This window comes from Maniola hyperantus, chromosome 10 (genome assembly GCF_902806685.2).
Source record: "Maniola hyperantus chromosome 10, iAphHyp1.2, whole genome shotgun sequence".
NCBI classification, from domain to species: domain Eukaryota; kingdom Metazoa; phylum Arthropoda; class Insecta; order Lepidoptera; family Nymphalidae; genus Maniola; species Maniola hyperantus.
In genome coordinates, this window is record NC_048545.1 from 5,668,264 (window position 1) to 5,691,500 (window position 23,237).

Consider the following 23,237-nt stretch of genomic DNA (forward strand, 5'->3'; position numbering starts at 1 on the left):
AACGGAAAGGCTTCTTTAACCGCCTAACACCTAGCCCTTAAACGATAAAGAAATAAAATAATTTGTATAAACATCGAAAATAGTGAGTTTAAAAACAAGTGAAACGATTTAGAATTCCGAATAAATTCACGTTCGATGATAAGAAGCTTCATAAATAAGTTTTTAATATTTACAATATAATATTTAAGTGTTAAATTAAAACTTAGACGTAGATTCTTTCTTATGAGGAAGTATTAATTAGCCAAGGAGTAGTATAAACTGTATCAAGGTATGTTTAATAGCAGATAACTCTAAGCATGTGAATTATTATCAGCCTCATTAATGAACCTTATTGCACTTCAAAAGACTTTCAAATATAGACTTAGGCCTACTTGCACGAGGACACTTAAACAGTATAAATTTTTTTAATGCTTACTTTTTTGACATTATGCCAAACTTAATTTAACCAGTTGTTAACTGTCTTTGTGCAAGTGGGCTTAGAGTTAAACGGTTATTTGAAGAACCATTTCATAGTTACTTTAATTGCACAGTGGACAAAAACATTGACGCCAATCATAGACCGACAATTTTATTTAATAATTTAATAAAAATAATTAAATAAAAAAGAAACATTAAAATAATATAGGATTTAAAAATATGACACTGTAACGCCAGCATATAAACTGAAGGAACTGTTTTGAATAGTACTGAATATAAAAAATTTACTAATTAAAAATACAAAACTGGTAAGTATTTGGCACTTTAATTCATTGACAATAAAAAAATGGAAAGAATCACGACCAAATTTTGACAATTAGTAAGTACTAAATACAGGAGACAAATTACGTATATGTTTATAGGAATCCAAAAATATTACCACTACTGTATCTTAAAATAAATTATATTATTACTTAATTTAATTAGCTATTCGTATACTGGGCACAACTAGTTTTGATTCTTGTCATTTTTAAGTGACTATTAGGTAAGCTAAGAATAAGTTAAGCTATCGACTAACATGGAATATTTTTCACACTAAAGCCTTTTAAATTACGTATATAGGTTTCTGGCGTGACGCAAGCTTAATTTCGCTTTGAATTCCTTGAAATTTACTAAGGGCCTGTTTCACAATCTCCACATAAACTTTATCTAACGAATAAATTTGACATTATCACCGTTTTTGTATTGCGAATCTGTCAAAATGTCAAATTTATCTGATAGATACCTGACGATTGTGAAACTATCCCCTAAACTTTAATAACACTTTATCATGTTGGTAAAATTTATTCATCGCATACTTAGGTTAAGTAGGTAGGGTAACCTGGTCTAAGAGTACGCATCCGATAAGAGTACGCAATACCAGAAGCCGTGAAGTTGTGTATGATGCGGGGCTAACTTCAGTCGCATTTTGATGTCAACTGTGATAAGAAGTGCTGTGCGAAAAAAAAATCAAATCCGGAAGAAAACACAAAAATTACGTAAGTTTGAAGATTTTTGCTTATAATCTTAAATATTTTTAACATTTTTCAAGTAACTTTGAGACAAGAATGCAATTATTTTGTAAAAACGAAGTACACCGTGGAGTTTTCAAGGACGAGGCATAGTGCATGCAGCTAGCGTAATTTCGGTCGATGCCACGAGATGGCGTTGAATTCAGCTTGTTTACAATTCGGCTAGAGTGTGTATGAGTACGCAGTTATGTACCTTATAAGAGTACGCGCGTACTCTTACACGCGATTATTTTTAAGTTTGTTTCGTTACTGTATTTATTTTTTATTAGTTGCAAATATACAATTAAAAATATAATATGCAATGTGTAATTTATAGGTAATTGTTCATTTTGTATACAGGATGTCTAGACGTCAGAGAAAAAGCGAAAGAAGTCTTTGTACTCCAGAGCAGTGGCTCAATGCTAAGACACGCGTCGAGGCAGGTGAATCAAAGAGGTCAGTTGCTAAATCATTGGGGATGCATGAAGCCACTTTGCGGAAGAGACTGAGGAGATCGTCTCCAGCTTCAAGCTTGGGCAGATACTCCCAAACCTTTTCGTGTGAAATGGAAATAGAGCTGTGCAACTACATCAAAAAAGTGGATAGTATGTTCTATGGATTAACCTCCCAAAAAGTACGAGAAATTGCTTATAATTTTGCTGAAAAGAATGGATTAGAACATCGCTTCAACAAAGAAAAAAAAATGGCAGGTACGGAGTGGCTTCGACTTTTTTTTGGTACAAAATATAGACCATGAGAATAACGCTCCCTGCAATTCTCCGCAGCCCTCGTGCTCAACAAATTATACGTCTGTTCAGCCGTTGGTTGAGATAGAAAGAGCGCGTACACCACCTGCCTGTTCTATTCAAAGCATCGAATCGCCTCATGTACCCCTTGAAGATGTAGCCCCCCTACCACGAGCTGAATTTATTTCAAGATCTAACCGCAAAAGAGGAAAGTCAGATGTTTTGAGTAGGTCTCCATACAAACTGGCTCTTGAGGAGTCTATGGCTTCAAAGAAAGTTCCAAAGAGTGTTCCAAAACCAGATTCAAAATCTCTTCCTAAAAAGGCTAAAAAACTTTTTAAAGTGCCAAAGAAAATGCCAAAAAAAAAGGTTTTGAGATGCCCTTCATGTACTGAAATCTACGTAAGTAGACCCCCCCGCACAAGACTGGATAGGATGCTCAAAATGCTCCGAATGGTGGCATGAGGCATGTACGGCCTTTGAGGGTCAAGGAATTTTTATTTGCCACCTCTGCAAGTAAAAAAAAAGTAACACGGCCCGCGTACTCTTATCGACGTACACGCGTACTCTTACCCACTAGTACTTGTAAGAGTACGCAATTCCCATTATTGATTATTTTGATTATATTTAGCGATAAAACGTAATTTTGTCTTTTTTTATGTTATTTTATGAAAGATGTTTAAATTGTATACGTAATAAATGCTTAGTTGATAACCAAGACTTCATTTTGATTTTTTAGAATATTTTGAATCTTAAGTGCGTACTCCTAAACCAGGCTACCCTATATTAAGTACCTAATGTATCTAAAACTCAACTTAGGATGTTGTTTAAGTTACATAAAATTAATACTTTTATATTATCATAGAACTATTATATTATATACCCTACTGGTTGATAAAAAAGGCAAAGAAAAATTATGAACGATTACAAAATATTAATTAAGTACCTTATTTTTTTTGGTAACGCTACGCCACGCCAGCCCATCTCTTTATTCTTCATTTAGACATTAATGTTTTTGTCAACGTATACAGACGTTGTACATCAGTTTTTTAATTCATACTAGTTTTATAAATATTTACATAAATCTTGGTTAACACGTAACTGCTAAAAATCACCTAAAAAGTTAAACCACGATAAAAAGACAGAAGAATCCTATCTGCCCACGGCCTTTTAGACCTCATAAATTAAAAATATATCAATTATCGTTTGATTAAAATGATGCAGTAAACGTGTCACCTATTTACTTTGTCCCCACTACTTATCAAAGAAACCACTTAGGAAACAATCGTGGCAAGTAACGACTACGACCAATATATTCGTATTTGTACATTTTTCACTATGTCCTCTAACCCTAACATTATTTTACTGTAAACATAAAATACTGTTCCAGTTTATCTACAGCTACAACGCTGATTTATAAAGTTATCTGATCAAAAAGTTTCAAATTGCACTATCAATGTCATAACAGTACTTATTAATAGTAGAAGAACAGTATTTTATCCAAGTATCAGGCAAAGCAACTTAGAGCTAAAATTTGCATCGATCCAACTGCGCGTTTTGGCAGATAAACTGCGATACCGAGTGAGGGATAGTGGGGCACAATTCGCACGATAAATAAAAACACAATTCCATTTGAAGCTCGAGGCTGCGGCGCGGCCATGTCCCGTGTACCTCAGCAGGCGTTCAAGATTTATACAGGGAGATGCGGAACGATATATCACGCGGCAGAACAACGCGGGAACTCAACCTATTCCTAGTGTGGAGCAGCCACCGTCCCGATGGAGCCGATAGCAGATCAGCTAGCACGATACGCTGCATACTACTACGTCGACACGACGCAACGCCCATACACGCCTTCGGATAGCTCAATCCGAGCACGACCTCAAAATATCATATCCTACATATCGTTGAAATTTTCATAAAATATTGACAGAAGCTAATTAATATTAATAGAAACGTTTATTTAATGACAAGCGGTATTAACATAACGCATATATAACTTAGGCTAAGCGATAAATAAGCGGACATCGAAACGTGTATTTTTCATACGAGCATCATATAATTTATAGTCGACGATGATATCGCGACTGGTTCTTTTATTTGTGAAATAGTGATACGCGGAGTGTGCTCGGTAAGCGTTACTAACGGGAAATTTTGACGATAAATCTTCGGCAGTCGATTGCCTAAGCGTTCGTGTGGGCTGGCACAAAAATTTATTCGACAGTCGAGTTTGATATCTTGATCTCTTGACGTCAAAGCGAGTCGGGCGAGTGGAGTAAATCAAGTGGCAATACGACAATCCACGCAGCACATTTTATTGCGAACAAAATGGGAGATCTCGGAATGCTATGACACACGGAGCGCGCTGACTCTTGTGTTAGACACACGGGTCCTAGCTCCTAAAACACGCGCAACACCTCGCTACTCGCTACACCTACCGATCAACAGCGCATTACGCGCGACGACCACCTGAAACAAAAGAAAAAGCGAAATTAATAATAATGCCAATTATAAAAAAAAATGCAACGAATCATCGCGAAACAAAAGCCTTCAGCAAAATTCATTTATTTATGCAATTTATGCATTTTAAGATAAGATAATTCATTCATAGCGATTTTTATAACGGGTTAAAAACAAATAGTTGCTGTTCAGGATAGCCGCGGTTATCCGGCCGCGTTGAGAAGGTCGCGCGTCGGCAACGGCTCGCGTGTTACGCGACCGCGTACGACTAGCGGACCACACATTTACTTTAACATACACGCGATTTAAAGTGATCATGTCAGACGACTGTGTAACTAATAATTGTTCTCTTCACTAATAAATTACTTATAACGTGGAATACAGTGCATTATTATTGGACGCCGAGATATCCCTCAACAATACGTGCAGGGCACTTGGCTCCACTATATGGTCCTTCGAACCGGATATGAACCAGTGACCTATGGATTTAAGTGAGAGAGTGCGCCAAATCAAAGTTTGAAAACGCAATATTGGTCAAGAATTCATCAACAAGACAGTGAAGATATTAATTGTGTTGTGCTCAAATTTGGTTCTCCGGTGTGAACATTGCTGAGTCATTTGTTGGACATAGCTGACATACTTGGACTTCAAACAAAGCCAACCAAAAAGGAATTGTCAAGAGGATAGCACAGAAACGTAAGATCGTTCCATTATTATCCTTCTTATTCATCCTTATCGTCCTTCATTGCCATTAGTTACATTTACTTATACCATTTTTTAATAATGAGTAAAAGAATTCATATCATCAATTGCGTAAATAGTTAAACATTTTTATTATAATCGTATCATTAGAATCATAAATTAGTGATTCATCTTCATATTTCAAGTATATCACGCATAATAATTCATTAAAGTTCACAACAAGTCATCATTTTACATCATATAATAAAATTTATAAAGACTGTTGTATTTTATTTTCAGTGAATTTATTCTTATAAAGTGGGTAATTTGAAAATCATACGTGCCTATAGTAGCAAAAATCAACGCCTTACATAATTTTATAGCAATTTTTAGTAAATTAATTTTCACTGTTGTAAAAAAATTACAAATGTGACTAGAATATTATTGCTATTGTACTTCTGACAGGCGTCGAATTTTTTCATACTTTGGTTAGGTAGGTGAAACGCCTTACATAATTTGATAGCAATTTTAAATTTCAACATTTTACAAAATTTTCGTAAGTGAGAAAAAATAACATTGCCATCATAATTCTGACAGGCGTCGAATTTTTTCATACTCTGATTAGAATTTTTTTTCAAATTCAAAATGAGTGAACAAAAACAATTAAAACAGTTAATTAAAAAGCGAGCTATTATTAAAGGGAAGCTTACAAACTTCAGTACTTATTTAAAATATCTTAAACAATGTGAGGAAACAGATCCTATTCAAATTCAAATCGAACTTCAATTGCGGTTAGAAAAGTTAGAAGCTTTATACGATGAATTTGATAGTTTTCAGAACGAGATAGAGGAGATATCTGAAGCGATCGAGGATGAATGCAAAGAGCGTCAAACATTCAAGACGCTATACTATTCGCTCGTGTCTTCCGGTCGAGCTTTGATCGCGAGCCATCGTAAACTATCGATGCCGTCCCATGACTCCATGGTTGCGACAGACGCTGAGGATTCTTCAGATATAAACAAACGTAAGGTTGTTAAGCTACCTAAAATAGAATTGCCACATTTTAATGGCGACTATCATCACTGGCTCGGTTTCAGGGATACATTCAATTCTTTAATTCATTCTGACGAAAGTATTGACCCGATTAGTAAATTTCATTATCTGCGCGCTTCACTTAAAGGAAATGCTGCGTCAACTATATCAGGATTGGATTTTTGTGCAGACAATTATCAATCAGCATGGAAAATCTTATGCGATCGATATGATAATAAGCGACTTCTTGAAAATCATCATTTGAATTCGCTTTTAAAGATAGATTCTCTACAAAAAGAGTCAAGTGCAGACTTGCGTAATTTAGTAGATGCAATAAATAAAAATCTGAGAGCTTTAGCCAATTTAGGTCATTCAGTTCAACATTGGGACATTTTAATTATTCACATTATGTCTTGTAAATTAGACAGTGTTACCAACAGAGAATGGGAAACTCATAGGAACAAATTAAAGGATTCTCCAACCTTAGATATTTTTTTAAAATTTATTTCCAATAGGGCTAATGTTTTGGAGACTCTTGACACTACTAAACAGGATACCATAAAGCAGGATAATATTAAACATATTGTGGTGAATAATAAACCTAAAAGTCTTCTTGCTTCTACGAGTAAAACTAAATCAAATTCGTGTCCACTATGCAATCAAGAGCATTGTCTATATAAGTGCGAATCTTTTAGACTCCTACCAGTAGAATGTCGAATTCAGAAAGCTCTAGAATTTAAAGTTTGCATGAAATGCCTTCGATTTGGCCATTCAAAAAATAAATGTAGATTTTCTAATTGCAAATACTGTTCAAAAAAGCACAGCACATTATTACATTCAGAATCCATTACTTCTCCTGCTCTCACTGAAAACGTAGCCTTATCAGCCAATAATCAATCGCATGACTCCTCGTTTACAACTTCAACTGTTTTACTTTCCACAGCCTTGCTTAAGGTACTTGATAGCAACGGGCAGTCACATGCTGCCAGAATCTTGCTAGACAATGGGAGTACTACCAATTTTGTAACGAAGGACTTCTGCAGAAAGCTGAATCTCAATACGGTTTCAGCCAAATATAAGGTAACTGGTATAAATAATCAAGCTCTGTGTGGTACAGAGTCTTGTTCAGTTACATTCGAGTCTTATATTGGTTGTTTTAGGACAGGTATTGATTGTATTGTTCTGCCAATCATTACCACTCCACAACCATCGACAAACATTAAATTGCAAGATTTACAAATACCCTCAGGAATTTGCTTAGCAGATCCTTCATTCCATATTCCATCCACTATAGATATTTTAGTAGGAGCTGATATATTTTGGAGTGTGATCGGCACCAATCGCATCTGTCTAGGTAAAAATAAACCTACTCTTTTTGAAACCCATTTAGGATGGATTGTCTCTGGTACAGTGCGAACAACTAGTAAGAACGATAACATATGCATGCTAAGCAGTAACTTAGATTTTGATCTGTCACGCTTCTGGGAGTTAGATTCCATATCTTCTAAGCATAATTTAACCCCAGAAGAACGAGCGTGTGAGGAACATTTCATGAAGACCACTAAACGCAAACCTGATGGACGTTTTATTGTCTCATTGCCTCTGAAGGAATCTCCCGAAGTTTTAGGAGATTCGTATCAAATGGCTAAGAGCAGATTTCTATCTTTGGAACGCAAGTTGGCGAGAGATTCCAACATGAGACAACTTTATGTGGAATTCATGAAAGAATATCTGACCCTCGATCACATGACAGAACAAAAAACTCTTAACAATAAAGCTTGTTATTTACCTCATCATGGTGTCTTAAAAGAATCCCGCACAACCACAAAGCTCCGCGTCGTTTACGATGCGTCCGCAGCTACCAAGTCTGGAAAGGCGCTAAACGACATTCTAAGAGTTGGGCCAACAGTACAAGACGATTTACTGTCTATACTGCTGCGCTTCAGACAACATAAGTACGTCGTTACTGCGGATGTAGAGAAGATGTACCGCCAAACGGAAATTTTCGAACATCAACGCGCACTTCAACAAATTTTGTGGAGATTCGATCCCTCTCATCCTCTTAAAAGCTACCAGCTTAATACTGTTACTTATGGCACAGCTTCAGCGCCTTATTTAGCCACAAGATGTCTTCTTCAATTAAGTCATGAGGCAAAGGATCCAAATGTTAAACGTGCGATTCGTCATGATTTTTACGTTGATGACTTTCTGTCTGGTCATACAACTATAGAAGACACTGTATCTTTATGTCGTGGAGTAATGAGCGCTTTGTCATCCGCTCAATTAAATCTGCGTAAGTGGTACTCTAACCATCAAGATATTCTGCAAGCAATTTCTGGTGAGGCAAAGATATCGGGATCAGTAGATCTCAGCAGTGACAACCTCTCTAAAACATTAGGGTTAAATTGGAAATGTTCGACGGATGCTTTATTGTTTTCCATTGACATTCCTTCAAATGTCACTGTTAATAAACGGCATATTTTATCAACAATTGCACAAGTTTTTGACCCGCTCGGTCTAGTTTCACCCTGTATTGTGGAAGCAAAAATCATAATGCAGCAATTGTGGATAAATAAGTGTGGTTGGGATGACTCAGTTCCTACACACATAAGACAGGCCTGGTTTGAATTTGCTAATTCATTACCACAATTAAATACAATACATATTCCCAGATGCGTTACCTCAAATTCACCCATTGATATGCAGCTTCATATATTTACAGACGCATCGGAGAAGGCTTACGGCGCATGCATTTATATAAGATGTTTAGACAATGATGGTACAGTAACAACTCATTTGTTAGCATCCAAAAGTAAGGTAGCTCCAATAAAAACCATTTCTATTCCCCGATTGGAGCTTTCGAGTGCACTACTTGGAACGAGATTAGGCATAAAAGTATTAAATTCATTGACACTTCAATTTAGTAAGTGCATTTTGTGGTCTGACTCCACCATTGTCTTGGGCTGGCTGGGCTCTTCTCCAACTCACTTGAAGCCCTTCGTTCGGCATCGAGTGTCTGAAATACAGGAAAGTTTCGCAGATCATGAGTGGCGTTACGTTCCTTCCAAAGAAAACCCGGCAGATCTCGCTTCTCGAGGTTTAAAGGCTGACGCTCTTGGTAAATCGTCGTTGTGGTGGTCAGGACCATCTTTTTTAAAGTCTGATCAAATTAATTGGCCAGAAAAACCTAAGCAGGAAATACAAGTTTCTGACTTGCCAGAAACTGTAGTCAAATGTTTTCATACTACTGATGAAACAAACTCTTTTTCTAAATTGATAAGTAATTGTTCGTCATTGTCAAAGGTACAACGCGTTACAGCACTCATTTTTAGATTTATCAACAACTGTCGCAATAGATCCAAAAGGGTCATTGGCAATATAACAACGACTGAGCTTGCTAGTGCCAATAATTTTCTCCTTAAAATTGCGCAGGAAGAATCTTTTGCTGAAGAACGACAGTTAATTGTATCAAACAAAAAATTGCCCCATAAGAATAGGCTTCTACCTTTATCACCATTTCTCGATGAATATGGACTCATTCGTGTAGGTGGTAGACTAGCAAATACCAACTACGACTATAATACAAAACACCCAGTTTTGTTAAGTAGCAAACATCCATTATATAGGTTAATCTTTAAGGCCTTTCACATAAAGTATTTGCATGCAGGTCCTCAACTGCTTCTAGCAACAATTAGACACAATTATTGGCCATTAGGAGGCACAAATTTAGCAAAGTTTACTGTGCGCTCGTGTGTTAAATGTTGCAGACTCAAGGGTACAACAGTTCAACCCATCATGGGTCAATTGCCTGAACAGCGAGCACAATTAGAATTTCCTTTTCTCAGCACAGGTGTAGACTATGCCGGGCCAGTGATAATAGCTAATCATAAAGGCAGAGGATGTAAGCACATCAAATCGTACATTTGTGTATTTGTCTGTTTAGCAACCAAAGCCATACATCTCGAGCTGGTTTCAGACATGACTAAAGAAGGCTTTATCGCGGCTTTGAATAGATTTACAGCCCGCAAAGGAAAGCCAAAAACCATTTTTTCGGACAATGGGACTACATTTGTGGGCACATTCCACGAGCTTTCTAACGTCCTTAGCCAGCTTTCACCGGCAGACACGATCGAAGAGGGTATTCATTTTTCTTTTATTCCTGCGTATAGTCCACATTTTGGGGGTATTTGGGAAACCGCGGTGAAGTCTGTTAAACACCATCTAAGACGAGTTCTCGGTTTAACTTATTTGGACTATGAAGAAATGAACACCTTGTTGATACAGATAGAAGCAATTTTAAACTCCCGTCCAATTACTCCATTATCCGACGATCCTTCTGATCTTTACCCACTCACTCCAGCACACTTTCTAATTGGGCGATCTCTGCTTTTTGCACCACAAACTCAAATCTCATGCAGCAGAATTTCATCCCTGGCGAGGTTTCATCGCATCGAGTTGTTAAAGCAACACTTCTGGGGCCGGTTTTCAAATGAATATATTACATTGCTGCAGCAAAAGACCAAGTGGTTGCAGTCACAAAGACACCTTAAAGAAGGAGATCTTGTTGTCATAAAGGAAAAGACAAGCCCCCCGTTAATGTGGCTACTAGGAAGAATTGTCCACGTGCTGCCAGGCGGAGACGGTGTTGCGAGGGTCGCCGATATAAAAACTAAAAAGGGGATCATTCGACGAGCGTTCAACAACATTTGCCCCTTGCCAACCAGTCTTGAAGATACTTCAACGCCGGGAGTATGTTCAGGATAGCCGCGGTTATCCGGCCGCGTTGAGAAGGTCGCGCGTCGGCAACGGCTCGCGTGTTACGCGACCGCGTACGACTAGCGGACCACACATTTACTTTAACATACACGCGATTTAAAGTGATCATGTCAGACGACTGTGTAACTAATAATTGTTCTCTTCACTAATAAATTACTTATAACGTGGAATACAGTGCATTATTATTGGACGCCGAGATATCCCTCAACAATACGTGCAGGGCACTTGGCTCCACTAGTTGCTGTAAGGATATTATTTATGCCTACGTTACACACAACATTTCAAGATGCCATAAACAAATAAGCATCATCGCTGGAGCCCCAAGGCCATGTAAACCGAGTCAGTATTCTAACAGCTCCATATAATTTATCGCCCATGCTCACGAAAGATTTTTAAAAGTTTAAGTTAATTTCTAGCGTAATGCGAATTTGATAAAAGGCCGTATCTCAGGCAGGCAGGCTCCGTCGAGCCGGCTCTGAAATTAAGATGTAACATGATGCGAGAACGAGCAAGAGCTGCTAGATTTATTGCTATACCACTTTGCATATGCTGATTTACAAAGAGCAAAGATATCTGTTAGAGCTGTTGCAACTGTGACAACTACAATATTATTGTGTTATTACTTATTACTTTATATCATTCTCCATTTCTAGATAAGCTGGTTTTCATGCATAAATGACAATATTACATTCGTAAAACAAAAATTAAATCCATACGATGATGTAAGAGATTGTAAGCTTATGCAATAAGTAACACTTACTTAGCTTAGGTAGATATAAAAAGTTCAAAAGATGATTTTCTCTAAAATAACAAACCTACCTACATGAGTCAAAATTGTAAAAAATATTTAAAAAGCCGTTAGTCGTAGCCACTCAAATAAAATAAAAAAATCTCAATTCGTACAGAAGTCATGTAAAATTGCTCAAGTGACAAGTCCTAAGATATTCTTGAAACATTACACATAATGATGACTTTAATTCTTCTTAATCTTTGCAGTGTCATTGGAATAGGTCAATCATCTGGTGATAGTAGGGCTGGCCATTTTTCGCGCAAAGGATCAGCCTGGCTGTCCAGTACGAAAATCCAGCCAGTATTTTTGGCACCGTTCCATGCGGGCAAGATTTGTACTTTAGATAAGGTTAGCTTTAAGTTTTATTGTAACATTTTTAATAAAAAAAATAACTAAAGATATAAACAGCTCTACGTGGATCCCTGGTTGCTGATATTGCTCGTTCGCTAAAGTGCGCGAGCGGGACAACTGTCTGGCTTACTGTAGTCAGCAGAAAGAAATATCAGCTTCACTGTATACAGTGTAGAGCTCAAGTAAGCATTAGCTAAACGTTACACATAGTGATAACATTGAGTTCATGCTTGCAGTGTCATTGAAATAAGTAAAAGGAAATTAGGAAAAGCTACGAATCTTCTCCTTCTTTGTGTGAACAAACAAACAAACCCCCATTTGCATTTATTATAGGTACGTGGATAGTTGAAAATTTGATGTAGCTCATTAAATTTTAATTTAATAAAAATAATACTTTAAGATATTAACAGCTCTACATAGATCCCTCGTTGCTGATATTGCTCGTTCGCTAAAGCGCGCGAGCGGGACGACTGTCTGGCTTACTGTAGTCAGCAGAAAGAAATATCAGCTTCACTGTATAGCTCGAGTAAGTTTTAACTAAACACTACACATACCTAATTTGAACTTTAAGTTCATCTTTGCAGCGTCATTGAAATAGGTAAAAGGAAGACTAGGAAAAGTAAACTACTTATCTTCTTCGTCTTTCTATGAATACGAGTAAATACACTTTAAATCAAGTAGGTAAACCTTAATTGTTAGTCAAATTAAAAAAATTGGTATCTGACTACAAAAGATATTATCTACGGAAGTGACTGCCGTGATGTTAACGCGGTAGATATAAGTGTACATATTTGCAAAAGTGTCTCTCAAGAAACGAATATAATAGTCAAAGCATAAGTAATAACGCAGATGATTCTCGAGTTAAGGTAAAAGTACCTACTGCTTAACTGAGACGGCTCGTGACAGTGACGCTGAGAACCTTGATGTCTACTAGACATCAAGACTCTCAGGGTCTCTCTAGGTGACAGTAAAGTCACCCTCCCGCTATCTGCAGCCTGACTCGCGCGCAGTCTCAGTGAAACGGTATACCTACATTCCTGAAATGTATGAAATAAAGTGCAAGCATATTTTAAAATAACATTAAAAAACACTAGCGTCAGAAAATATAAATAACCCAGCCTACCGAAATAAAACAGCGGTTAATGAACTAAACCACTGTGTACTAACATCCTGATTCCAATTCTATTTGCAGAAACTGACCGGTACAATCAAGAACAATGGAAGAAGACCGGCAAGCGCTCCGTCAACTGCGAGGGGCCATAAATCCTGTAGGACGCGCAATTTGTTGAGTTACAGCATGCGCAAGCCAGCCACCGGGCCGACGCGAAATTAGCTCCCACAGAGATAAATTGATGCCGGCCCGCTAAATAAATTATTTGGGAAAACCGAGAAAAAACGGGCGTCTTCCCTTGATAAGGGTTGCACGCATTCTACCGTGGAAATAATGAATATCGACCGCCCTGTTGCTGTTACGTAACCAAATTATACTTATTTAAACGACTTAAGCTGCATATACTTATACAAGAAAACAACGGAAGAGGTAGAGCGGTGCTGTCTGATGATTTCCCTCAAAGCTGCTTCAACTAGACTGATGAATAAGCGATCCACTCGGGCTTCTTTACATTCAGTAAATTGGTGCTACACCTACTTGGTTTTACTATTATTATAATAGGTAGGTATAAAGCTTATAATATTAACTTTACGATTTTAGCAAGAATTAAATTTACTGTTTTTACATAAAAATATTAATAGAATAGGTATAACGTTAAATCTGCATGTGGAAGGTCAAAAGTGAAGAGGATGACCAAATAAAAGGTGAATTGATTGCGTGAAAGAGGATATGCGTGTAAAAGGGCTAATAATGGATGACAGAAGTGAGTGGAAGAAGAAGGCAAGTTGTGCCGACCCCACGTAACCCCACGATAAGGTCAGGAAGAAGAAGACTTAAAAATATTAATTAGTTCCAGTAACTTGTCTTTTTAGAACTTTAGTTAGTGCCCGCTTTTTTGAGATCGGATGTACGAGGGTCAGCATCAATTATTTATTATTATTATTATTTTTATACTCCTTGCATTACTAAAAGCTTTGTCATGAAACGAAGTAGGTAGGTAAGTTTAACCACTAAAGAAGACAAAACTCATTGTAAATAATATAAGTAGGCTAAGTAGGTATAAAGAGATACAAAACTTAAAGGTCTCCCACGTTTTCTAAACAAGCATTGCATATTTAAAAAAATTAAAATACATGTTTAAATTTTTGCATCGATAAAACAAAATAAATGCAAAAAAATAATATGATCCTAAAGTTTTGTTTTTTGAACACATACCGAAGAATAACAAATGCCAACGATAGAATCTGTTTTTCCTGTTTCAAATATTCATAAACAACCCGTTTTATATAACCTGCACTATATACCCAGAAATGTTATGGCAAAAATTGATATTAACAAGAGTTATGACGTCGATCGATGGGGTGACGTCATAATTCACGATCTCGTATAGCCACCGTACATGCACCCTGCCATTGTAATTCCAATCGAGTAAAGATAAATTTCACGGCATTGGGACTTCATATAAACTGCATTGCAATCACTCAATCCCCGATATCTAAACAGCGATCAGAATTATAATACACAGAGCATTAGCATCGCTTGAATCTTTTGATTCCACTCCGGCTTCTGGAATTTAATCGGCACATTATCACTAAACGGCATTTTATTGCCAAAATGTTTCTCACGACTGCAAAAAATGGGTAATTAAACCCATGTTTCCGAATCGGTTATATTTATTTTAATTAGGATGCTACCAGTTTTACCGCAATATTGGCTTCTAATACGAAGCTTTCTTTAAGAAGGTAGGTACCTACTCGTAATAATATTTTACATATCAGGTGGAGCAGGTAGATTTTAGATATCTTAATAGGTCAAGGAAATAGCTCTGAGGCGATGGCGTTGGGTCAGACATATCTTGCGAAGAGAGGAGGGGTGGCAGCCTGCCAATCCTATTCGTAGGACACCAGGTCGACCAACCAATACCTGGAGAAGGTCCATTGAGGCAGACCCTAAAAGAGTGGAACTCTCTTAGAACCAACTCAAGGCAGAGGCCAAAGACAAGAGGACTTGGAAAATAGTTGTTTTCCAAGTAAGTACTTCTGTCTCGGAAATAAGGGTTATGTATGTGAAATAAGGTAACTTATTTCACAGGGGAATTAAAGTATTCCATCATCATCATCATCATCAATAGGTGAGTTTATAATTTTGGAATACACTGTCTTTACTTGTAAGTATAGTCTGCGACAGGTCGAGATGGCAATCATGGTATGAGGTTGGGGGACGGCCCGCACACCCGCACGTCACCCACGCTCGCCCGCACTGGGTTAGCGCGGGGACTGTGCGGGTAACAATTTTACATGTTTTCTTAATCATATATTCTACGTTGTTTTTAGGAACAGAATTATATAGAATAATACAATAGTCAAATATCGATAAACATTGTGATTGAAAGTGACATTGTGATCATTCACTTTACATAATTAAACAAACCTACCCGTGGTTACTTTGATGGATTGGGTCCGAACAATTTGCACGAAATCCGTTTTTCCTGTGCACCGACACTTTCGTTGCAATGGCCGACTAAAAAGGGTTGGCACACCCTTTCTTTCAGCGGGAATTAATCTTAGTTGTATATTCGAGATTTAGCCGGCAATAAGAAAGACACATAGGTGGGCTTACCGACGAGGGGCGCGCGGCAAATTGTCTCAGATTCACCCACCCCACTGGTACGAGGATTTTATTACATTCGTTAACGCATATTAGATTAATGTGTAAATACTTGAATTTGTATGCAAATTGTAAGAAGATTAGATGCAAAAGAGGATGATTTATTTTACAAAACCTAAAAAAACACAATATAGTTTTTAATAAAATACAGTAACATAAGGTATATCTATATCACGCCTATGTAAAAGCATAATCATCCTTAGCATAGAGGTATTAATTTTCAAACAATCTCTAGGTATTTACCTAGGTAGGTATATAGGTATGGGTAGGTACCAAATATTCCCAATCTACGTATAAATGAGAAAGTAGGGCCCACAAATTTGGCACAGATATCAATAGCGTGTGTCCTGGAAACGGATATAGGCTATTTTTTACTCCGGAAAATCAAAGAGTTCACACGGGAATATTAAAAACCTAAATCTACGCGGACAAAGTCACGGATACTATCTAGTATTTATTAAATCAGTTGTTTATTTCTTTTTACCGTAGAAGCATTACAGGACAAACTTGTAGCAAACCCTGTTTTGGAAAGGTTATAAAAAAGTTATTCTTTCATTTCTATCGGAATTGGGGTTCCATTTTTAAAAAGCAAACTTGGCGGGGCTTATACCACCCCTACCTGTGCAATCAATTCATCCCCACCGCGACGTATGCGGGCTGCGTGACGTGTGAGACCGTACGGCATTTCTGTTTCGTTCATTGTGCTCGTACGTGGTGAAAATGTGTTTATGATGCTACTAATTATTATCAATCTTGTATGACAGTAAGGACACATAAAAGCTTTATTTTTTAGTGTATCCTGAATTCTTACTCTCTGTAATTTTGTTAACAATAAAGTTGTATAAATAAATAAAATGTTGTGGTGGATTCAAAAAATGTGCATCCTACAGCTACCTAAATAAGTTAATTTTTAGAAGGTATTCAAGATAAAAGTATGCATAGGAAAGGAGAACGCTTTCTTTAACTATAAGGACGGTTTTGCCTTACATTGAGAAATTGGTAAGGCTGTACCTTGATAATGAAGCTGTGAATCGAAAATGAATTTCTGAAATTAAACTGAAAGTTGATTGTCGCTACCGCTAAATCAGCTGTTATGAAAGTTAACTTAGGTACCTTCCTAGCTAGGTATGCCTATACCTACTATGGAGACATTTAAAGTCCTTGTTAGGTACGAGGACTTTAAATGTCTCCATACCTACCTAGTATGAATTAGTTTTTTGGTAAACAGGTCGTCGCCATCAATGGATAGGTGGTCATATAGGTTTGTCAGCGATTCTCGGCGACTCTGATGTCGTCTGTTCATCTAGTGGCGAGTGTTGCCAACGCTACGCTTTTCAATGCGAGAGCGCCATTTTAGCACCTTGGGATTTGAACTCCAAAGTCAGGTAAAGTCTCAAATGAATAAATACCTACTTACATACTCAGTAAGTCAATACTTGTTTAAAATATGTAGGTAAAAGAGTTCAAAAACAGTTTTTTCGTGCTGAATTCCAATCCGCCCCCTGTCGGGACATAAATCAGGATTTTGGACGCCGAAGCTAAAATTTTGAACGGTTTAAGCTGAACGTAAATTTCGTAAAACATGACACTATGGAAAAAATAACACCTAATTCAAACATTGTAACGTATATTTAAACAAAAAAAAGAATACCTACTAACTATTTACATATTTTAAGGTCATGCAAACCTGATACTTACCTATTAGCTACTTAGTTACCGATTTTACATAGATCATTTTCTTATTAGGACTCTTCTTTTAACAGGAAGGGATAAGAAAAAATAGTTCTATTGTAAATAGGTGCAATAATTTAAAGTCCTATTGAATTCTCAACATCCTACCTAGTAAAAATGAGTTTATTTAAACTTAATTAAATAGTGAATTAATTTTACTTTTTTTAAATCCTAATTTAAACAAAATAACCTCAGAAGCTGAGTAATAAAGTGTTAAAATACAGTTAGGTATAAATGTAGCATATTTTGCATAAAAAGCAATTAAGAGTAATCTGTGCACAAGACCTACCCTCCACAACCTACATATATTATCAATAAACTAGAAAAAAAATTGCCTGTTAAATAGGTACTCTCAAACTCTGTAAAGTAAGGCACATGCAGGATGAATAGGTAGGTACATGGAGGAATTTAATGTCGGAGAAGAGTCCTTACTGACAAATCAGTAGATTTATGTCCTAAAAGACGCATGTTAGCTCTACCTTACAGATTGTCGTCATAGTGAACTTTCACATTGCACGGATTAATTTTATTTTTAGACACGACTAATGCGAGCATCGCGCGAGCTCTAATCCTTCCTTTTTTTGCTATTTATTTCGGTAACACTTTGTTATGTGTCGCCATTAGGCCGAATATGTGAGGGTTCCGGGCGCAACTATTTTAGGTTCATACATTAGGTTAACGCTTACGTGGTTTTAGTTAAATGGCTTTAGGGCGAATTGTTTTAGTGATGACTGATAACTATGAAGCTACTTACTATAAGACAATTTTAAACAACTTTACATCGTAACTTAGCATTTGCTTTAAGTATTTCGCATTAGCTTTGTAGGTAAGGGTATGCATTTACTTTATAGAAATAGAAAGATTTTGTTAATTTAAATAAACTTCTACAAGTAGGTACTTTCGAATCATCCAATGCATCTGCCACCCGTTTTGGAATACTTTTCCTATACCGAGAAAAATCAGCAAGAAACACGGTGGTTGCTCTTAGGTACACAGAAAAGTTGTTCTGGTAGAAATGCATGATTTTGATTCCGTTCTTTTTTATTATTTTAATTACAAACTATCATATATCAATTGGACGTACCCCCATATTTCACATGCTTAATTTAAAATACAACGAGGAGGAAAAAAATAGTTTTGTTGCCAAATATTGAAACGAGAAAAACTATTTAATCCGAAAACTTTTGTAGGTTGGTACGGCGTAATAAATCAGCGAGTCGTCGTCGATGCCAAAGGAATACACGATATTGTTGGCAACATTGCAATTTATTCGTTCGCGTATAATATCGTACCTATACGTATATCTATATTAATATATCAGAGCCAGAGAGGTGCAATATGCCTACTAGAGGCGGTGATGTTCCGCAAAACAGCCTCAACCTAGCTGGGGATCAGTCTTCAATCGTGATTTTGTTCTGTCTGTCAATAATATCGTTAAGTATCTTTATCATAATAAATTAAGTTATAGCTAAGGTCTAGAAATTCGTCTATATATACCTATTAAGGTTTCTCCCGTGTAAACTCTTTAATTTTCCGGATTAAAAGTAGCCATTATATCCATGAAAAAAAATCACATCGATCCGTTGCACTTTCTCTGCCGTAATATAAGGACAAATCAACAAATAAATACATTTTTGCATTTAAAATAGGATAGCGACGACGCCACAAAGGCACTTACTATGCTTACATAAAAAATTAATTAATTCCATTGCTTTTTTATTTCGGTAAATAGATGACCCACCCCACGCACATGCGCACAACTTCGAGCTTCAACCGCGTGGATTACACAAATTTCATCCCCCTGTTTTACCCCTTTAGGGATCGAATTTTCAAAGATCCTTTCTTAGCGGATGTCTACGTCATAGGAGTTATCTGCTGCCAAATTTTAGCCCAATTCATCCAGTTGTTTGAGCTGTGCGTTGATAGATCAGTTAGTCAGTCGGTCAGCTTTTCCTTTTATATACATAGATTATATCAGTTAGTCACTGTCTCCTTTTATATTTACCTACAAATACATGAATATAGAAGAATATCTATCTTCTTAGATAGATATTCTTCTATAGATAGGTGAAGGCGTTTTTTCGACGCTTAATCTAAGAAGACTGTAGGTCTATGGTCTATAGCTCAATGGTCATAGCTACTGCACAAGTGATACCATCACGTTGTACCTCCGAGGGTGCTATTAATTACGTATAATCCGCTTCGTCGTGATAAATTTCTTGGCTTGTTTGTTAATTAGCTAGCTGTGTAGTAATTTTGCCATCTAAAAGCACAACATGATAACTTATAAGTTTTCGTACTGCACATATTATTATTATTATTTATAATATCTCTTAAATACCCCATTTTTTGTCCCTTTCTTTTAATATTATAAATAAAAACTTCTCTGTTTGTTAGCCTGTAACTTTTTTACCGATTTTAATGAGGTAAGTAGGTATACATAAAGCCTAAAAAAGAAGGACATACCTAATCGCTATATTCTGGAAAAACAAAGATTTTCCGAGAATCTCCAAAATCGGGAGAAATAGCTTGTATGAAATATTTTTGTCTTGTTTTACTCAAAACTTGTATCATAGGATGTGTCTATATTATAGCTACTTATACATGAAAATAAACTTTGGATAAAATATTATGTCTTATAATAACAACCAGAAGCTACAAGAAACTGGTTTTATTTATAATTTTCAACTACGGCTACTAGCCACTTGAATCGCGACAAAAAATCTACTCATTTGAATAAAATGTTAGTCTCAGAATAAATGATAAAATGTGTCCAGATTTCGGTTGTTTTTTTTAATTCTAAGTGCAGAAACATACATAGCTAAATTTTATACCTATGTGTGTGTAATATTACGTAGGTAGGTACCTACATTAATTGCCAAGGAAATACTCGACCTTTATACCTATTTTTATACTTGGCTATACCTACACTTTACGAATCACATTTTTCATAGGTCCGGTCTACCTTTAAAGTGTCAAGCCTTAAAAATTTTCATACGACATAGAGTGAGTGAAGTTTTTATACCTAGTTAAATTTCAATAAGTACAACGTTTGCTTGTTATAATTTGTAGATACATTGAACGGACCAAGGCATACAATATTTGTTGAGCGGTAAAATAACAATCTTTCATCACAACAAACAAGGGAAAAATATAACAATATCTTGGAGAGAGAAGATTACTCCAGGGACGTGATCTTTATTACCCAGAATCACGTGATCTCACAGTAAACTATTCTTCATCACGATAATTTAGTAGCAGTGTTCACACTTTTTATTTTTTCCCCTGTATTCCTTAGAAAAATAGGAATCGTGGCAATACATCACCTTCTCTGGACCTCGTTACCGAAATCAACTCTATCGTAGATCACATTCGTCTAAGGCTTTGCTTTTTTATGAGTGCTATAACGGCATTAGTCTCTCATATAAACCAATCAAGAATAAACTTTTTTTGAACCCCATAAAGTTCAATTCTCTATGCTAATAATAGAGTATCCAGGCAAAATTATAATGACGGTGATATAGAAGAGTCGCGACTCGCGAGCCACACACGACGAATTACGAGCAAAGCCGGGGCTGAGTTATGTGACGGTTCACGGTAGTACATAGATATATAATATTTATGAATTATGATTTTTTCTAACAAATCCATGATTTTATTTGGATACACGTCTCTAGTTATGATTTATTTTGGGACTAACACTCAGCAAATATCACGGAGATCTGCCGAAAAAAAACATACCTAACCATAAATTACTTTTATTATCTACAAAAACAGTGGCTAGTACTCGTTCTAAAATCTAGTTGACCACTCTTTGCTTTGGTCAACTGGTTCATTCTATTCTAACGAGGTAGGTCATCGACATAGGATAACCACATCACTGAGGTAGGTAAATGTGACCTGTCATTGTCTTCTAAAATTATATGTTAGGTTATCCATAGATATAAAATGGCAGATTTACCTAAACGCAGAACTTTACTAACTTTACTCAGATGTCTACTAGACGTTGGTAAGTAAAGTTTTATGTCCAAATAGTATTTCGAGGAATGCAAGATGGCGCCGCCCGCGGGACGTGATTTGTCAAAAGCAAAACAAACAGCACAGGAATAGTTTTCAGTTGACAAGTTTATAGCGTATCGCGCTCTTCTCACTCCGGCGATTCCACCAGTTTATGTGAATTTAAGGAATTTATTCATAGTTAAAATTGAGTAAGTTTAAAATTATTCCTTTTACCTACTTTTCACAAAAATTGGCGTTAAAAATCTCATAGCTGTTGGGCTGATGCCTCTTTTATGGAAACTTTAGACTTCTAGGTAGAAATAGACAAAAATAACTTTTCAAAAACATTTACCTACTTCGTGAATTTGTTTAGGTACCTATAATAGGTAGTAGGTAGATACTAGGTACCTAAGTAGGTACAATTTGTAAGAATTTTCATTTTTACTTTCGTTTGGTCGAGCCACAAAAGCAAAAAAGGGCAGAATTAGATTTTATAAGCAGGTATGAGATGTTTACGAAAAAAATGATATTTTTAATTATTATTCCACAAACTAGTTGAAGGTTATGCTAGAGTTTGTGAAAAGAAATACCTACTTCACAAACATTTTGGGAAAAAAAATTGCTTACATTTTTCAGCGTGAAATAATATATTACAGGAGATAAATATTAAAAAGCTACTTACATTAGAGTCGAAACACGTAACTAGTTTCTGTAGATATTTGTCTAAGCAGAAGCTACTGGGAATGGCAGGAAGATTTAGGGGCTCTACACTAAGGCGACAGGCGCATTTCTTATAATGTGTACTTGTACATATTATTATACGAAGGAAAGCAGAATGTGGTGGTTTAAGAATGTATCTAATTAAAAATTAATTGAATTGTTAAGATTAGACATAACTGAATACAGTTTAAGCAAGTTTAACTGGCAAGATGATGTTTTTGTTTATAAGAACCTACGTAGGTACTCATACTATTACCTATCTACTATTCATATTTTTTATTGTTTGTTACCTGCGTAATTACTGATTTCATATTTGAGTAAAAAATCGAAGACACTACCTTTGTCAAATCTGCGGCAAGCGGGGAAATATGAGAGAAATGATAAAACGACATGTCCTTAACCCGGCGGGAGGCGCGCCACTATTTAGGACACAAACGGTCGCTACCGGGTAAAAAATACCACAGTATACCCACACAATTATTATAGTTTAGGTGAATTATTTTTTAAATACGAATGGAAATACGTTAATTATGTATATACATTGAAATGAAAATGCGATAAATATTTGATTATGTATTTATTTGGTCTCTTCTAGTACATATGAACTTGAACGACTAAAAACAGGCAATTTTTTCATAGATCTATGAACTTTGTACCAAAAATATTTTTTTGGTCTAAAATATTATTAAATTGGGATCAGTTATAAA

The 23,237-nt window shown here is 36.2% G+C and overlaps 2 protein-coding genes across 3 annotated transcripts in view; one reads left to right on the forward strand and one right to left on the reverse strand.

Annotated features, from left to right (window-relative positions):
- Window positions 1–3,000: 3,000 nt before the first annotated feature.
- Ubx (Ultrabithorax) overlaps window positions 3,001–23,237 on the reverse strand; it is a 201,335-nt gene continuing 181,098 nt past the window's right edge. For both annotated transcript variants that reach the window (XM_069501604.1, XM_034972702.2), the window contains one exon: window positions 3,001–4,681. In XM_069501604.1, coding sequence (XP_069357705.1) covers window positions 4,665–4,681 — 17 coding nt within the window. In that variant the 3' untranslated portion in view covers window positions 3,001–4,664. The remainder of the gene's footprint in view (window positions 4,682–23,237) is intronic.
- LOC138402874 (uncharacterized) lies at window positions 5,425–10,793 on the forward strand. Its single transcript, XM_069501289.1, has 2 exons — window positions 5,425–7,465; window positions 10,053–10,793. Exons 1-2 carry the CDS (start codon window positions 5,999–6,001, stop codon window positions 10,068–10,070), a joined length of 1,485 nt encoding a protein of 494 aa, XP_069357390.1. The 5' UTR covers window positions 5,425–5,998; the 3' UTR covers window positions 10,071–10,793.

Coding starts and splice junctions, on each gene's coding strand:
- LOC138402874 (XM_069501289.1), top strand. CDS start 5,999: ATGAGTGAACAAAAACAATTAAAACAGTTAATTAAAAAGCGAGCTATT.